The sequence below is a fragment of the Gobio gobio genome (genome assembly GCF_949357685.1).
Source record: "Gobio gobio genome assembly, chromosome: 8".
Taxonomy (NCBI): Eukaryota; Metazoa; Chordata; class Actinopteri; order Cypriniformes; family Gobionidae; genus Gobio; species Gobio gobio.
The window spans coordinates 22,676,401-22,693,152 of NC_137114.1; the positions used below are offsets into that span (position 1 = coordinate 22,676,401).

Below are 16,752 nucleotides of genomic sequence, written 5' to 3' on the forward strand. Positions count from 1 at the left end.
CACTGTTGCTACACAATATTAAACTTATCTGTTTATGATCTGAGAGGGGAGCAAATGAGTGAGAAGTATCTTTTACAAATTGAAGGGCTGAGGAAGAGGGCAATTCTTGATTGGGAAGACCTATTTCTATTAAACCAAGTGAATTCCTGTGAATCAAAAAAACGTGTGAAAAACGGTGAAAAAAACGGCATGTATCATGTATTCTGTAAGAGAAAAATCCATACATAATGATAAAATGTTACTATTTATACGAAGACCACCGTTGCTTCTGGGGGGAAATCTGTCCAAAGTGCCATCTATACACTCATTCATATCACCAGCCAAATTCACAAAAGAGTCTGGGTATTTGACAAGTACATCTTTCAATTCAGAGGTTATCTGAGAAAACAGGGACTTGTTAGCAGATCGATAATTACAACCATAAACATTACAAACAATAAAAATTGAGTTATCCTGTTTAAGCGATAAAAATAATCCTTCATCAGAAGAAAGGAGGCTCTTTTGCCCTCATCCCTGGCTTTTTTAACAAGGGGCCAAAGTTTTTTACTGGCAACCTTGTCTTCTGGTGAAAGGGCTTCTGGGAGTCACAACTTGAAACAATAACAAGAATCCTCAGCATTTTCCAATGACTTCAAACCCATGGAGGAGACAGTGCTAGCATTCACATCGGTGTTTCGAACAGGCTCCATAGTTGACATAGGTGCTTGTGCCAGAGTCCTGCACGGGTGACCCGCGAATATTGCTGAAACGGGTGAAAACATCCTACTGTGTCGGATACGGGTGCGGGTTGGGTCGGACAAGGGAGAAACACGGGTCTAAACACGGGTTTTAAACAGTAACGTGTAAACGAATATAGGCCTATATTTAAACAATATATGCATGTATATTGTAGATGTGTTCCTAAAAATATGCATATACAAAAATATGCCTTGCCTGTATTCCAAGTTGGTCAAATAATTTCAAATCCATATCAGTTTATCTGTGGCCGCGCGGCGCGCGCGTGCCCTCCCAGGAGAATCACAACCGCGTGTGCGCGCTCTGCCTGCACTGGTCGAGATGGATCATGAGGAATTGAAGAAAAGATAGCCGCAAATGTGGAAGTTCATCGCTGAGGAAGCACGCAGATAACTGTGGTAACAAAACCAAGCACAAGCAGTTCAATCGAACAGTATTTGTGTTATGGTTCCTGAGTTTGGTCTCTTAATAACACTGTTTTGTACATAGCCACGTTAAGTGTTTTTTTATAATGGTTTTCTTTGGTAGGAAAACGTTTAACGTGTAGTTATTCGCGTTGCGTTCATATTTTGGGCTCATCTGATTTTTTGTACATAGTATACGTTATTAGTATTATGTTTCCTGAGTTTGGCCTCCTAATAACAGTACATTAAGCCACGTTAAGCTCCCGGCAGAAGTTGTCCTTGTGTTAATGGTCGTGTAATAACTTCTGTATGCTGGCAATAAACATTTTTGGAAGTGTGTTTATAATGTGATATGCTAAACTGATTTTATTGCGGGTGCGGGTCGGGTGTCTGTTCTATTTTAAGCGGGTCGGGTCGGGTGCGGATTTTATTTAATGCTGTTGTCGGAAAACTGGTCGGATGCGGGTTTAAGCACTGCGGGTACGAGCGGGTGCGGGTTTTCAAAATCGGACCCGTGCAGGACTCTGGCTTGTGCTCTCTCGCTGGAATTTTGCCTATTTTTTCTTCTACACATGGATAAATCGGAGCAAGGTGCTTAATGTAATTAGAGAAAACACTTACACATTCTTAGATAACAAATGTCCAACTTATAACAGTTATTTAATTGTCCTATTTCAAAATTTCCTGATGACACCTCCTAACACGTCCACCTATCACGCCGCCATCTTGGCTTCCGTCCCACAGTTCTGCATCCCAAGTCGCCTACTTATACTAGGCTATGTCATAAAAGTATGTACTCTTTTTGTGAAGAAAAACAAGTACATACTTTTGAGTGTGTAGCAGGAAAGCTTTGAGACATACTACTTCGTCTTCTTTAAAGGGTACATAACACACACAGTTTCTGCCAATCTCATGTAAATTTTGAGTACCTATAGAGTAGTATTGCATCCTTCATATCTCTGAAGAGTATTTAGTTTTATCATATTCATAAAGCAGTTGTTACAATTACGTTTGTCTTGTCTTCACCTGTTCTCGTTTTTCCCTGATTAGTTTATCAACTCCACCTGTGTCTAACTAGTTCCCTTTCAAGGGAACTCGCGCTGCGTCACCGCTCTGGGAACGCCTCTGCGTGATTGCGTCGTGAAGCACGTATGTCATCAGTCCAATAGAGAGACGGAACGTCATAGGCGGGTGACGTCATAGACCCGGAAGCTATAAAGCACACCGGCAAACACACGCCGTTAGCTTCTGTTGCCTTCAACAAGCGCTCTGTGTAAAATCTGTCCAAAGTGTCTTTGTGTTGTGTCTGAGTTCAGACTGTTTTGTTTCGTTTGCACTCTCACCACATTGATAAGAGAAAAAAGTATGACGAGCGAACAACGTTACAGACAGTGTGTTCCTCCCTGCTCACGCTACATCACGAGCGGGGATACACACTTGATGTGCGTTGTTTGTTTGGGAGAGCAGCACGCGCAGTCGGCACTCTAGGGTGCCGGCTGTGAGCATTGTGAGGCTCTGCCTCTTCGCGTGCTGCGATCCCGCCGGGCGCTCTTCGAGGAGGGCGTCCCGGCTAGCGCTCCCCACGGCACGGGTCCCGCTGCTGCTGAAGCTCAGCGGCGACTCATGTCGTGGGGTTCGCAAAAGGATCTGACGGAGGGGATGGAGACGGGCCCCGCCCTATCTCTTCCTTCACCCGCCAGATCCAGCGCTGCCTCTCTGGGATCGGGAGCCCGCTCTGCGGCTTCTCCCGCCCGGGGAGCGGCCGCGATGCTGCAGCTATCTTCCTCCGAGGAGGTTGATGTCTGTAGCATCGATGCAGGGGGTGGAGACTCGTCACTTCATTCCCCTGCAAGTGAGGAGCTCATGGAGGTGCTGAGCAGAGCGGTGGCCAGACTACACATTGACTGGCCACATGAACATCATGAGCGAGCTGCCGTAAAAAGCAGACTCGACGAGCGTTTTCTCCCCGCGCGCTCTGTTCAGCCTCCTCGTAGGAGTCTGCCGTTTTTCCCGGACCTCCACACCGAGGTGTCGAGGTCTTGGAAGCGGCCCGTGTCTGCACGCATTTTCACCCCGCAGACGTCAGTTTATAGTAATATCTCGGGGTGGAAAAGACACGGTTACGGTCAGCTACCTCAGGTTGAACAGACGCTTGCGAGCCATCTGTCACCCGAGTCTGCGTCGACCGTAAAGGCTCCGACTTTGCCCACAAAACCTCTTAAAGTGACATCATCTTTTGTGGGCAAAGCATACTCGGCAGCAGGTCAAGCAGCCGCGTGTCTGCACACGATGTCTATCGTGCAGGCATACCAGGCTGATCTGCTAAGGGACCTGGGGGAAAGCCATGAGATCGGAGTCGATACTATTAATGAACTTCGATCGACTGCCGATCTCGCTCTCCGTGCCACCAAGGAGACGGCCCGATGCGTCGGCCGTTCTATGGCAGCCCTGGTGGCCACGGAGAGGCATTTATGGCTGAACCTTACGGATATCAAGGAAAGGGACAAGAGCTTTTTGCTTGATGCGCCGCTGTCTCCGGAGGGCCTGTTCGGTGACGCCACTCGTACACCCCCGCAGAAAGGGTCGTCGGGTGCGCGGCGCTCACAGGCGCAGCCTTCTAACCCCAGGGCTGATCTGAGGACAGTCATTGTGGCGAGGAAGGCTGCGTCAAAGAAGTCCTGACGCTTCTGGGCCCAGGACAGTGAGGGTGATCCCCTCCGCGGGCGCACGGTGCTTACCGCTGTACACGGTACCCGTGCGTGCGCGGTACCCTCACGGGGTCAGTCCGCCAACCCCGCCTGAGTGCCGGGGCGCGGAGGGGCCCCGCGGGTCATTCGAGGATGGCCCGCACCCTCTTCGGAGGGAAATTATGCCGTCGAGTCAGTCGTTCCCTGCCGGTTCGCCGCTTCAGGGCGCTGCACTCGCGGTGCAGAGTACATCAGAGACCAGCCTCGAGAGACTGGTTCCCTTAGTAGATTTTGTGTCAGAGTGGGAAAATCTGCCTCACATATCTCGTTGGGTCCTGCGATGTGTAAAGTTGGGGTACGCGATTCAGTTCAGATGCCGTCCCCCCAGCTTCAACGGGGTCCTCTCCACTGTGGTGGACCCGGTGCGGGCTCTGGTGATGACTCAAGAAGTACAGACTCTGCTGCAAAAGGGGGCTATAGAGAGGGTCCCCCCCCCCGGACAGGGAGTCAGGCTTTTACAGCCGGTACTTCATAGTGCCAAAGAAGGATGGTGGGCTGCGCCCCCATCTTGGATCTTCGCGTCCTGAACCGAGCCGTGGCAAAGCTCAAGTTCAGGATGCTGACACTCAAACAGATTGTGTCTCAGATCAGGTCCGAGGACTGGTTTGTCACGATAGATCTCAAAGATGCATATTTCCATGTCTCCATCCTTCCGCAGCACAGGAAGTTCCTGAGGTTCGCTTTCAGGGGAGAAGCGTACCAATATCGAGTGCTTCCTTTCGGTTTAGCCCTTTCACCCCGCACGTTCACAAAGTGTGTGGACGCTGCTCTGGTCCCCTTGCGTTTGCAGGGGATCCGCATTCTCAATTACATCGACGACTGGCTGATACTAGCACAGTCAGCGCGTCTCGCGGTTCAGCATCGAGATGTTGTTCTCGCGCATATGAGGAGGTTGGGGCTGAGGCTCAACTCCAAGAAGAGTGTTCTCTCTCCTGTGCAGAAGATCACTTATCTCGGGGTGAGTTGGGATTCGGTCGCTATGCAGGCTCGTCTGTCGGAGCCTCGCGTGGGATCGATCCTCTCAGCCATGAAAGGGGTGAAGCTAGACCAGCCGCTCACTGTAAAGCAGTTTCAGAGACTGTTGGGTCTGATGGCAGCCGCGTCCAACGTTATTCCTTCGGGCCTGCTGTTCATGAGGCCGCTACAGTGGTGGCTCAAGACCAGCGGTTTTTCCCCGAGGGGGAACCCCTTTTGCGTAATCAAGGCAACGCGGCGGTGTCTCCGCACCTTGGTTATGTGGAAGGACCCCAGGTTCCTGACCCAGGGCCCATCGCTGGGGGCACCGTGTCAGCGTACTTCTCTGACCACGGATGCCTCCCTGACGGGCTGGGGGGCGACCATGAGTGGTCGCTCGGCCCAGGGTCTGTGGCAGGAGCACCAGCGTTCGTGGCATATAAATTGCCTGGAAATGTTGGCGGTGTTTCAGGCTCTGAAGCACTTCCTGCCGCATCTCAGGGGCCATCATGTGCTTGTGCGCACAGACAGCACATCGGTGGTCTCCTACATCAACCATCAGGGGGGTTTGAGGTCCCGTCGCTTATACAAGCTGGCGCGCCTTATCCTCCTCTGGGCTCAGGGAAAATTGCTGTCAGTCAGGGCTATGTACATTCCTGGGCGGTTGAACGTGGAAGCAGATATCCTGTCGAGGCAGGGGCCAAGGCCCGGGGAGTGGAGACTCCACACCGATGTGGTGGAGCTCCTTTGGGAGAAGTTCGGCAGGGCCCAAGTGGACCTGTTCGCCACTCACGAGAACTCTCATTGTCGTCTGTGGTTCTCCCTGTCGCCTCCAGCTCCTCTCGGACTGGATGCGATGGTACAGGAGTGGCCGAGGCTGCCCCTGTACGCTTTCCCCCCGATCGCTCTGCTTCCGGGAGTTCTAGAGAGAGTGCGCCGGGACGGAGCCCGTCTCCTGCTAGTAGCCCCGTTCTGGCCGGGCCGGGTATGGTTCTCGGATTTGGTGTCTCTTCTCGACGGCTCTCCCCTGGAGATCCCGTTCAGGAGGGACCTTCTCTCTCAGGCGGGCGGAGTTTTTGTTCACCCCCGCCCGGGCTTGTGGAAACTGTGGGCTTGGCCTCTGAGGGGGCCCAACTCATAAGTTCCGGTCTCTCAACTGAGGTTGTTGAGACCATTCTACACTCCAGAGCTCCTTCTACGAGGAAACTTTACTACCTAAAGTGGAGACTCTTCACCTTATGGTGTCGAGATCACCTGCGGTATCCAGTTAACTGCCCTGCAAGCGTGGTGCTGGAGTTCCTGCAGGAGAGATTCTATGCTGGGTTAGCCCCCTCCACACTAAAGGTGTACGTGGCGGCCATAGCTGCTTACCACACTCCTTTGAGTGGAGTTTCATTAGGGCGACACCCTCTAGTAACTCGTTTCCTCCGTGGAACCTTGAGGCTGAGACCTGTGACACGCACCAGGGTGCCGGCCTGGGACTTATCCATCGTCCTTCAAGGCCTTTCCGAGGCTCCCTTCGAGCCGCTCGAGGAAGTTTCTGAAAAATTTCTCACTTTCAAAACTATTTTTCTTCTTGCTATTTCTTCTCTTAAAAGAATTGGGGACTTGCAAGCCCTCTCTGTCGCACCCTCGTGCTTGGAGTTTGCCCCGGTTATGGCTAAGGCCTTTCTCTCTCCGAGGCCCGGGTATATTCCTAAGGTCCTCACTAATCCTGTGAGACCTATTGTGCTCCAGGCCTTCTGTCCTCCTCCCTTTGTGACGTCAGACCAGGAAAAGTTAAATCTGCTTTGTCCAGTTCGCGCTTTAGAAAACTGGAGGAAAACTGATCAGTTATTTGTTTGCTACGGACCTCCATCCCGTGGGGGTCCGGTGTCAAAGCAGAGGATGAGCAAGTGGGTAGTCGAGGCTATCTCACTGGCTTATGTGGCGGCCGGACAGCCCTCTCCTTTGGCTGTTCGGTCCCACTCCACTAGGAGTATGGCTGCTTCTCAAGCTCTCTTGGCAGGGGTCTCCCTGCAGGAAGTGTGTGATGCGGCGGGGTGGTCCTCGCCGCATACTTTTGTCAGGTTCTATGAACTAGATGTTTCTGCTACTCCGGGGTCTCGGGTGCTCGCCTCGTAGCTGTCTCAGGCGGGCATCCAGACTTGCATGGGGACGTGGGTATTCTCGTTCCCAGAGCGGTGACGCAGCGCGAGTTCCCTTGAAAGGGAACGTCTCGGTTACGACTGTAACCTTAGTTCCCTGATAGGGAACGAGACGCTGCGTCACCCGGCCATACTCCTCGCATGCCCGCAAGCGCCTTGTTTCAGGCCTTCTTCAGAAGCTAACGGCGTGTGTTTGCCGGTGTGCTTTATAGCTTCCGGGTCTATGACGTCACCCGCCTATGACGTTCCGTCTCTCTATTGGACTGATGACATACGTGCTTCACGACGCAATCACGCAGAGGCGTTCCCAGAGCGGTCACGCAGCGTCTCGTTCCCTATCAGGGAACTAAGGTTACAGTCGTAACCGAGACGTTCTCTCCATTACCTTGTGTATTTATACTCCCTGTTCTCTTCAGTCCTTTGTCGGTTATTGTTTGTCTACACATGTCTGTGTGAGCGTGTACTATGCCTTCTAAGTCTGTGTTTGGATTAAAACCTTTGTTATTCCTCACCTCCTTCGTCGTGTCCTTACTAAGCCACCCAGAACCGTAACAGAATAACCGACCCTCAAAGTGAGTATTAAAGAAGATGGACTCACCCATGCTGCAACTTCTTCTCCGTCCAGAGAGCCGGCCGTACCTGGGATACCTGGCCTGGATGATCCGGAGTGGCGGTCTCCTTCCTACAGCCGGCGAGCCCGAGGCACCCACCGAGGTGATTCGAGTGTTGGAAGACGCAAAGGCCCCGGAGTTGTCGCAGGTTGGTCAGTCCATCTTAGAGCCAGGAGCAGACTGTAACCTGATCAATCTGTGGTCCGCGGATCCTTTTCCCACCCTAGTCCCCACCCTCTCTTCGTCACCTTCTTCGCCAGTCCCGTCTGGAAATCTTCTGCACGTATCCATGCCTCTCCTGAACCCGTCTCCATTGCTGGTCACGGCCAGTCCCCTGGATCCGTCAGCACCACTGGTGTTGTCCAGCTCCTTGGCTCTACCCCCGCCGCTCACTCCGTGCGGCCCATCATCTGCGCCTCGGGCTTCCCTGCCACCAGCTCAGCTAGAGGCCAAGTCTCCGGCTACACCTCAGGCCTCCAGGCCCATATCTCCACCTCGGCCTGTCAGTCCGTCACCATCGCCTCGGCTCTCTGCTCCTTCAACGCCTCCGTGGCCCGTCTGCCCAGAAACTCCGCTGGGCTCCCTCGTCTCTCCAGGTCAGCCTCCGGCGGTCGACGCACAGCCTATGCCACGGACTTCCGGGATTCGGGCTACGCCCTCACCATGCACCCCTACGGCGTCGGCGTGCTCCTCCCTTCCTCCAGCCTCCCCGTCGGCCTCACTCGCCACATCGTCGTTCCGGTCATCCGAGTCCCCGTCACCGCTTCAGTCCCGTGAGCCAGCGACTCAGTGCCAGGCTTCCAGGCCTGCGATGTCGCCCTGGTCCGTCGGCCGCTCGGTTCCGCTGGTTCCTCCCCTCACCATTGTTCCGCCTCCGCCGATCGGTCCCAGGGCTCCATCCGCCCCTGCAGTCTGGACTCCGCCCTGGACCCTCCCTCTGTCAGCGCCACCATGGTACTGGTGCCCGCCTACTCCAGACGCCTGTCTATCATCAGCTCCACGCCCTCCACCGAAGCCTCCGCCCCATTTTCTACTTCATGGACTCTGTTGTCTTCACGGCGCCTTTCCGAGAGGGGGCGTAATGTTACAATTACGTTTGTCTTGTCTTCACCTGTTCTCGTTTATCCCTGATTAGTTTATCAACTCCACCTGTGTCTAACTAGTTCTCTCCATTACCTTGTGTATTTATACTCCCTGTTCTGTTCAGTCCTTTGTCGGTTATTGTTTGTCTACACATGTCTGTGTGAGCGTGTACTATGCCTTCTAAGTCTGTGTTTGGATTAAAACCTTTGTTATTCCTCACCTCCTTCGTCGTGTGCTTACTAAGCCACCCAGAACCGTAACAGCAGTAGTGTACTCTGTACCAATTCTTTCCAAAAACAGCCGAGCTTGTGGAAGTGTGCAGTGGGTGGGAAAGAGTCACGAGCTCACACACACTCTCTCTCACACACACACACACACACACACACACACACACACACACACACACACACACACACACAATACATCATGGCATTATCCCTGGATAACTTTCAATTCACTATACCAGGAGTCGGCAAGTAAGTTTGGCATCAGGCTTTTTGCCACTAGATGGCGGGCCAGAACATAGTCAAAGGATGATTTAAGAAATTAATTGATGAAACATGCAACTAGAATTGCCTGTGACAGACTGTCACAGTGTCTTTTGTAACTGGTGAGCTGTTGCTCAGTTTAAAAAAAAAAAGCCAAATTTTTTTTGCGATGTCTGGGTTTTACACTGGATACATTTATAAAGCGCTAGTGACACTTAACCGGGCAAGTATCTTCATTCACCAACTTGCAACACAGTACAAATAAAGACCGCCTTGCTAAAACACACATATGTGGGAGATGCGGAATGGATAGAAATAACTCAAAAAATAAAAGAGGACTTGAAAAAGCCCATTAAAGGTTGTGAATTGCAATCACCTAACGCTCACCCCTCCCTTTTGAAGCACATAGAGAAGCTACGGGGGGCGACACAGGACAAAAATGTCGTCGTCAGAGAGAGCAGAGAGTGACCAGCGCTCAAATTATTTGCAGTCTAATTAAATCAAAATAAATATAATGACAAACCAAAATAAAAATAATGTGCACGCATTACATCTCCTCTGCGTGCAAATCAAGCCCTTGCAAGCTTGGACACGACTCGCAGCACGCGCGTGCATCGCAGCATCATTCCCCACACTTGCACTTGATCTTCTATTTTGCTCATGCGAAAACTTTTTGTTTTTGGAAGTCGTGGGGCGGGACTTTACTTATTTCATTGTAACCTGAAATGTCATTGGTTAATTCCGTTTTTCCGGAAGTCAGTTGTGAATGGACGCCTGTTGTAAAACGATTAGACATGGCTTCATCAACGAACCAAATGCAAGAGAGTTAAACTTTATTTACTGACTGGATTGCATTATTAATATATATTTATCATTACCAGATACTATATTAACTTTATTTATTATTTTTATGGAGCTGTAGCTACTGGGGGAAAATGAGAACACAGTTATTTTTGCTGTAGTTCACCACTACATTACCACAATACTTAAACAGGATCTATGTTTACCTGGAGCCACAATTATATTAGTTCTGTGAACGTCAGAAATGGGAAAAGTCTCCATTAAATAAATAGTTGTAACTATGATTCTAAATTCAAAATTGCATCATGTAGCTTTGGATGAAAGATAAATCACTTGCTCATATTAGTAAGCAAGAGTTGTTGTGTAAGTTATCATTCTTTGTGAGTTTTGAGTTTTATATTTTCCAGTATAAAAGGGTTTCAGCACTTTACCCCGTTGAAAGGTTGCAGTGACAGTTACAGTACACAGTATGAATGATCATTCCCCTCTGAAACCCAATTTGTGGTCAGGTTTACTCATAGGCTACTGTGCACAGTGCACAGTATGAGTACACCTGACCACATCTGAACATATTAACATATGATGCAAGATGGCGCCGCCGTGCTCGGTCGCCGTTCAGGTCGCTCCGCTAAGACTTTGCTTTTATTTATTATTCTACTCTCTTTTACTCTCTATTTTTTCCAACGGATCATCTGCTTTGATCTGTTACGACAGCAAAACACTTCTGGAAATTGGTTACCGCTACACTGACCTGTTTCAGGACACTTTCTCCAATCTTCCATCTGAGATTCGCCGGGACGCCGAGTTGAACAATGGCCACTCGAGTCGACGGCGAAGATTCAAAAAACACCGCGGGAAACGCGCTGGGATCCGCAACAGACTGAGAAAAAGAGCATTCAGTCCTCCTCTCCCGAGCATTTTGCTCGCAAATGTCCAATCCTTGGAGAATAAGATGGACGATCTTAGAGCCAGGATAAGTTTTCAACGGGACATGAGAGACTGCAACATCTATTGTCTGTCCGAAACATGGCTCACGCCAGCGGTCCCGGATACAGCCGTGACGCCGTCCGAGAACTTCTCTGTTTTTCGGATGGACAGAACAGCCGAGGCCGGGAAATCTAAAGGCGGTGGAGTGTGTTTCATGATAAACAAGAAATGGTGCGATCCTAGGAACATCTCCATTCTTTCGCGATCCTGCTCGCCTCACTTGGAACATTTAACTCTCATGTGCCGGCCTTTCTACCTGCCGAGGGAGTTTTCCTCGGTCATCGCTACTGCCGTTTATATTCCACCACAAGCAGACACGGGGCTGGCTTTATCTGCCCTCCATGATGTGACCAGCGGCTTCATAAACAAACACCCCGACGCTGCTTTCATCGTCGCGGGTGATTTTAACAAAGCAAACCTAAAGAAAGTATTGCCAAACTTTCACCAGCATGTCTCCTGTCCCACACGAGGAGCAAACACACTGGATCATTGCTACTCTCCGTTTAAGAACGCCTACAAAGCTCGTTCACAGCCAGCTTTTGGCAAATCGGACCATGCCGCCATTTTCCTCACACCGGAATATAAACAAAGGCTCGTTCAAGAGCCCCCGGTGAGGAGGGAAGTCAAACGCTGGTCATCCCATTCAGAGATCACGCTACAGGCAGCTCTTGATGACGTCGACTGGGACATGTTCCGCGCGAGTTCTGAAGACGTCAGCGAGTTCACAGAAGTGGCGCTCTGCTTTATTAACACACTGACAGAGCAAGCCACACAAACAATAACTATAACGTCCTTCCCTAATCAGAAACCGTGGGTGGACAGTTCAATTCGCACTGCAGTAAACTCGCGCACCACCGCTTACAATGCCGGTCTCCTAACGGGGGATATGAGGGAGTACAAAGCTTCATGTTACGACCTCCGGCGCGCCGTTAAAGCCGCAAAACTCCGCTATAAAGACCGAGTGGAATCTCATTTCCAACTCAACGACTCCCGGCGGATGTGGCAGGGACTGAGAACCATCTGTGCTTTTGGAACTAAATCCTCTGCAGAGGTGAGAGCTGATCCGTTGCTGGTGAACGAGTTAAACTCTTTCTACGCTCGCTTTGATGGTAATCGCGGCAGCGCGACTCCGGCGAGTGACGCGTCAGAGAGAGTCCCTCAGAGCAGCAACGGTCACGTGATCTCTGTCTCGGAGGACGAGGTTCGGAGGGCACTCAAACGTGTGGATGTCAGGAAAGCTGCTGGGCCGGATGGTATTTCAGGTCGTGTTCTGCGGTCCTGTGCTGATCAGCTCGCAGGGCTCTTTACATCCATATTCAACGAGTCCCTTGCTACATCTGTTGTCCCCACCTCCTTCAAACGATCCTCCATCATCCCTGTACCTAAGATCAGTAAACCCTCTTGCCTAAATGACTATCGTCCAGTGGCTCTCACATCTTTAGTCATGAAGGTCTTTGAGAGACTCATTAAAAACAACATTTGCTCCTCCATTCCTGACACTTTGGACCCTCTTCAGTTTGCCTATCGTCCCAATAGATCGACTGAAGATGCCATTTCTCACGTCCTTCACTCCTGCCTCACTCACATCGACAGCAAAAGTGGGAACTATGTCAGGCTGCTATTTATTGACTATAGCTCAGCCTTTAACACCATAGTTCCCATTAAGCTAACACACAAACTCCTGGATCTAGGCCTGAATTCTTCTCTCTGCCTCTGGATTGAAGATTTCCTCACTGGCAGACCCCAGGCGGTGAGAGTAGGCCAGTTCACCTCCACCTCCATCACCCTGAGTGTTGGAGCTCCACAGGGCTGTGTGCTGAGTCCCCTGCTCTACTCTCTCTACACCCATGACTGTTTGTCCACACACAGCTCCACCTCGATCATCAAGTTTGCTGATGATACTGTTGTCCTGGGTCTCATCTCCAACAACAATGAGACGGCATACTTGGACGAAGTGGAGCAACTGACATCATGGTGCCAGGACAACTGTCTCTCTCTGAATGTTAACAAGACCAAAGAACTGATTGTGGACTTCAGGAAGAGACAGCATCGGTCATACTCCCCTCTCATGATCAGCGGGACACCGGTAGAGAGAGTGAGCAGCTTCAAATACCTGGGAGTGAACATCTCCGAGGATCTGACCTGGACTACACACATCCAGACACAGGTGAAAAAAGCCAGGCAAAGACTGTACCACCTGCGCCAGCTGAGGAAATTCAGGGTTTCACCAGCCATCCTGAAAACTTTCTATCGAGGGGCGATAGAAAGTGTCCTGACTCAGTGCATCACAGCGTGGTACGGGAACAGCACCAGTCACGACTGCAAAGCCCTGCAAAGAGTGGTGCGCTTATCCGAGCGCATCTCAGGCTCAGCTCTCCCGTCTCTGCAGGACATCTACACCAAACGCTGCAGAGGTAGAGCTACTAAAATCATCAGAGACATTAATCACCCTGCAAACTCTCACTTCACCCTGCTGCCATCTGGTAAGCGCTTCCGTAGCCTGATGGCAAAGACTGAAAGACTCAGGAGGAGTTTCTTCCCCCAGGCCATCAGACTCCTGAACTCAGTCACGTGACTCACTTCACCCCCGCACACACATAAACATACAGTCTTTTAACATTAACATCCACATACTGCAATTGCACTGCACTTTACGTCCCTATTGTTACTGCGTAACAACCTGTAATAAACCTTGCACATTATACTTCTTTATATATACATATTATATATTTTATGTTAACCACTTATTTTTAAGTCTACAGTTTATCTCACTTATCATATCCACATATTTTTTTATATTTTTATTTTTATCTTATTTCCTATTTTTATCTTTTACTTGATTTATTTATAATTCTACTTATGTTAATACTTTTTATTCTAATTTTATTCTATTTCTATTTAATTTCTTGTAACTGTTATTTGCACTGTCCATGGAGCGGACCTGTTTACATTTCACTGCCAGTTGTATATTGTGTATATAACTGTGTATGTGACAAATAAAACTCTTGAATCTTGAATCTTGAATCTTGAATATTATTATTAAAATAAAATAAAATAAAAATCATCATTACAACTATTTAATGGAGACTTTTCACATTTCTGAAGTTCTCAGAAGTTCTCAGTGCATACTTACGTCGTACTTACGCGTCATACTTACAATGTGTTTTCCCCACTAATCCGTGCTCACATACTGTAATAAATATATATATATGACAAAATTTTTGACAAAATGTGTGAAATAATCTGAATTGAGAGAGGTCAGAAACTGGATGAATTAAAGCTCTGTTATAGTGAGTAGGCTAGTATAAGTGATAAGCACAAGAGAAAAGAGGGAATCAAAATGGTCGAACTAAATTCTTTAAATGTAAAACAAAGGAAGCAGATAAGTGATAAATCCTTGGCAACACTGTGTGCTCGTGTGCAGCTCGATCCTTCATGTCTGTCAGCTGCTGTGTGTGTTCAATGGCATGCGCTGCTGCTCCTCTCAGCCATTCACTGAACAGGGTAGACGCAGAGAGAGGTGTGAAGGCAGGGGGAAAACAAGACCTTATGCTCGCAGGACAGTCCTTTTTTAAGTACAGTAGTTTTTTTAATCCGCGTTTGTAGTTCTAATTGAATCCTCCAATCGCTCTCGTGGTACTTAGATGTCATACGCCGATCGGTCTGCGCAGCGCCGATGCATCTTGAACAGGCTTATAACATCCAGTGGCCTTTATCAGCATTTTAAATGAGGAGTAATAGCCTAATATTTTATTATCCTCACAGCACGCACAAATGTAATTGTAATATTAATTTAACAATAAAAGTAACCTAATAATAATAATAGGTCTAACAATAAGAAGAATGTAGCAGGCCTACATTAATTGGAATTTGAAATGCCTAATTTAATATCACCAATATGTGATGATTTTGACAATATCTCTGGCTATCGTCGATACATGATCATCGATGCAACCCAACACAGAGGGTTATCTCTTGATGTTTGATTTTTTACTGTACTTTTGAAAGCACATTCACATATACTTCTGCTCTGATTCTCTCTTAACAGATCTGAGGATTGTACTTTTGGGTCCGAAAAATGCTGGGAAAAGTTCAGCAGGAAACACTATCCTGGGTAAAAAGGAGTTTGAATTGAAAAAGACTTTGCAATGTGTGGAAATACACAGTGAAATATGTGGCAGGAAGATCACTGTGGTTGATACTCCAGGCTGGTGGGGAAATTTACCCTTTGAAGAAAATCCTGAACTGTACAAACAGGAAATTGTCTTGAGTGTGACTAAATGTCCTCCAGGACCTCATGTCCTGCTCCTGGTCTTAAATGTGGACACACCCTTTAAACAAAATAAGGAAGACATTCTGTGTGACAATATGAAACATTTAGGTGATGATGTATGGAGCCACACAATAGTGTTGTTCACCTCTACAATTCATCCAGAAGATATAATAACACGGGTGTTTGAGAATGAAACCCTCCAGGGGCTCACTGAGAAATGTGGGAACAGATATCATGTTCTCAACACTAAAAACTGGGGTGATGGATCTCAAGTCACAGAACTGCTTAAGAAAATGCAGAAGATGGTGGAAGTAAACAGAGGTGGCTATTTTGAAATAAACAGAGAGACTTTACAGTGTGTGGAAGAGAAGAGGAGAGAACAGGAAAAGAGAGCAGAGGAGAGAAGGATGAAGTATCAGCGAATGAAAGACAAGACAAGAACAACGGGTGAGCTTTTTTTTCAAAAAGTGCTTTGAGGTAAACAATTGCTAAATGTTGTTTATTGCTCATTTGAAATATGCTATTGATATGGAATCTTGACAAACAGTTTTAGAGATTTATGTATTTCCTCTATCCTTTTTCTCGTTCTATCAGATATGATCTTTACTTGCCTTTTACCTTCATATAGATCACCAAGATGGGTGCCTTAAAATGAACATTTATATTAGCCTACATTAATCCCTCTTTTTAATTATAGACCTTTCTTGTCATCAAAATGATGTTTGATTAAAATGTCTTTATTTTACTCGAAGTCAACGTTGTAAGACTGTTGATATGCCATAATAAAACATCATCGTCTGCTTGTGACCAGCAGGAGATCCCCTCTCGGAGCTGAGGATGGTGCTGTTGGGTTATAATGGATCTGGAAAGAGTTCAGCGGGAAACACCATCCTGGGCAAATCTGCATTTGATTGCAAAAGATCACTTACATCTGCAGTACGAGGAGGAGATGTTGGAGGAAGACACATCACTGTGGTTGATACTCCAGGCCGAAGAAGAAATTACAGTTCAAAATACACCCCCAGAATCTATAAAGATGAGGTTGTGTTGAGTTCATCTCACTGTCCTCCAGGACCGCACGTCTTTCTCCTGGTCATACGAGTGGATGTTTCTTTCACTGAAGTGTACAGAAAGGCAGTGGAGGAACATGCTGCCTGTAATGGTTCCAAAATCTGGGATCACATGATTGTTCTCTTCACCTTTGGCGACTGGTTGAGAGACACAAGCATTGAGCTGTTCATTGAGAGTGAAGAAGCTCTTCAGTGGATAATAGACAAGTGTGGGAACCGGTATCATGTCTTCAACAACAGGAACAAAGATGATGGCAATCAAGTCACACAGCTTTTTGAAAAGATAGAAGAGATGGTCACAGGAAACAAAGGATGCTGCTTTAAGATTGATCAACAGCATTTACAGGAGGTGAAAAAAAGGAGGATGAAAGTTGAGGAAAGAGCAAAACAAATGAAGGTTGAAGTGCAAAAAAGAAATGAATCGAGACATTCAACATCAGGTGAGTAAACAG

General features: G+C 48.2%; 1 protein-coding gene across 2 annotated transcripts in view; it reads left to right on the top strand.

Annotated features, from left to right (window-relative positions):
* LOC307130623 (GTPase IMAP family member 8) overlaps positions 1-16,752 on the top strand; it is a 28,939-nt gene that overhangs the window by 6,737 nt on the left and 5,450 nt on the right. Inside the window, exons 3-4 of one of the 2 annotated variants that reach the window (XM_079823704.1) lie at positions 15,006-15,677; positions 16,042-16,740. In XM_079823704.1, coding sequence (XP_079679830.1) covers positions 15,006-15,677; positions 16,042-16,740 — 1,371 coding nt within the window. The remainder of the gene's footprint in view (positions 1-15,005; positions 15,678-16,041; positions 16,741-16,752) is intronic. The other variant, XM_079823705.1, reaches the window with a different exon arrangement.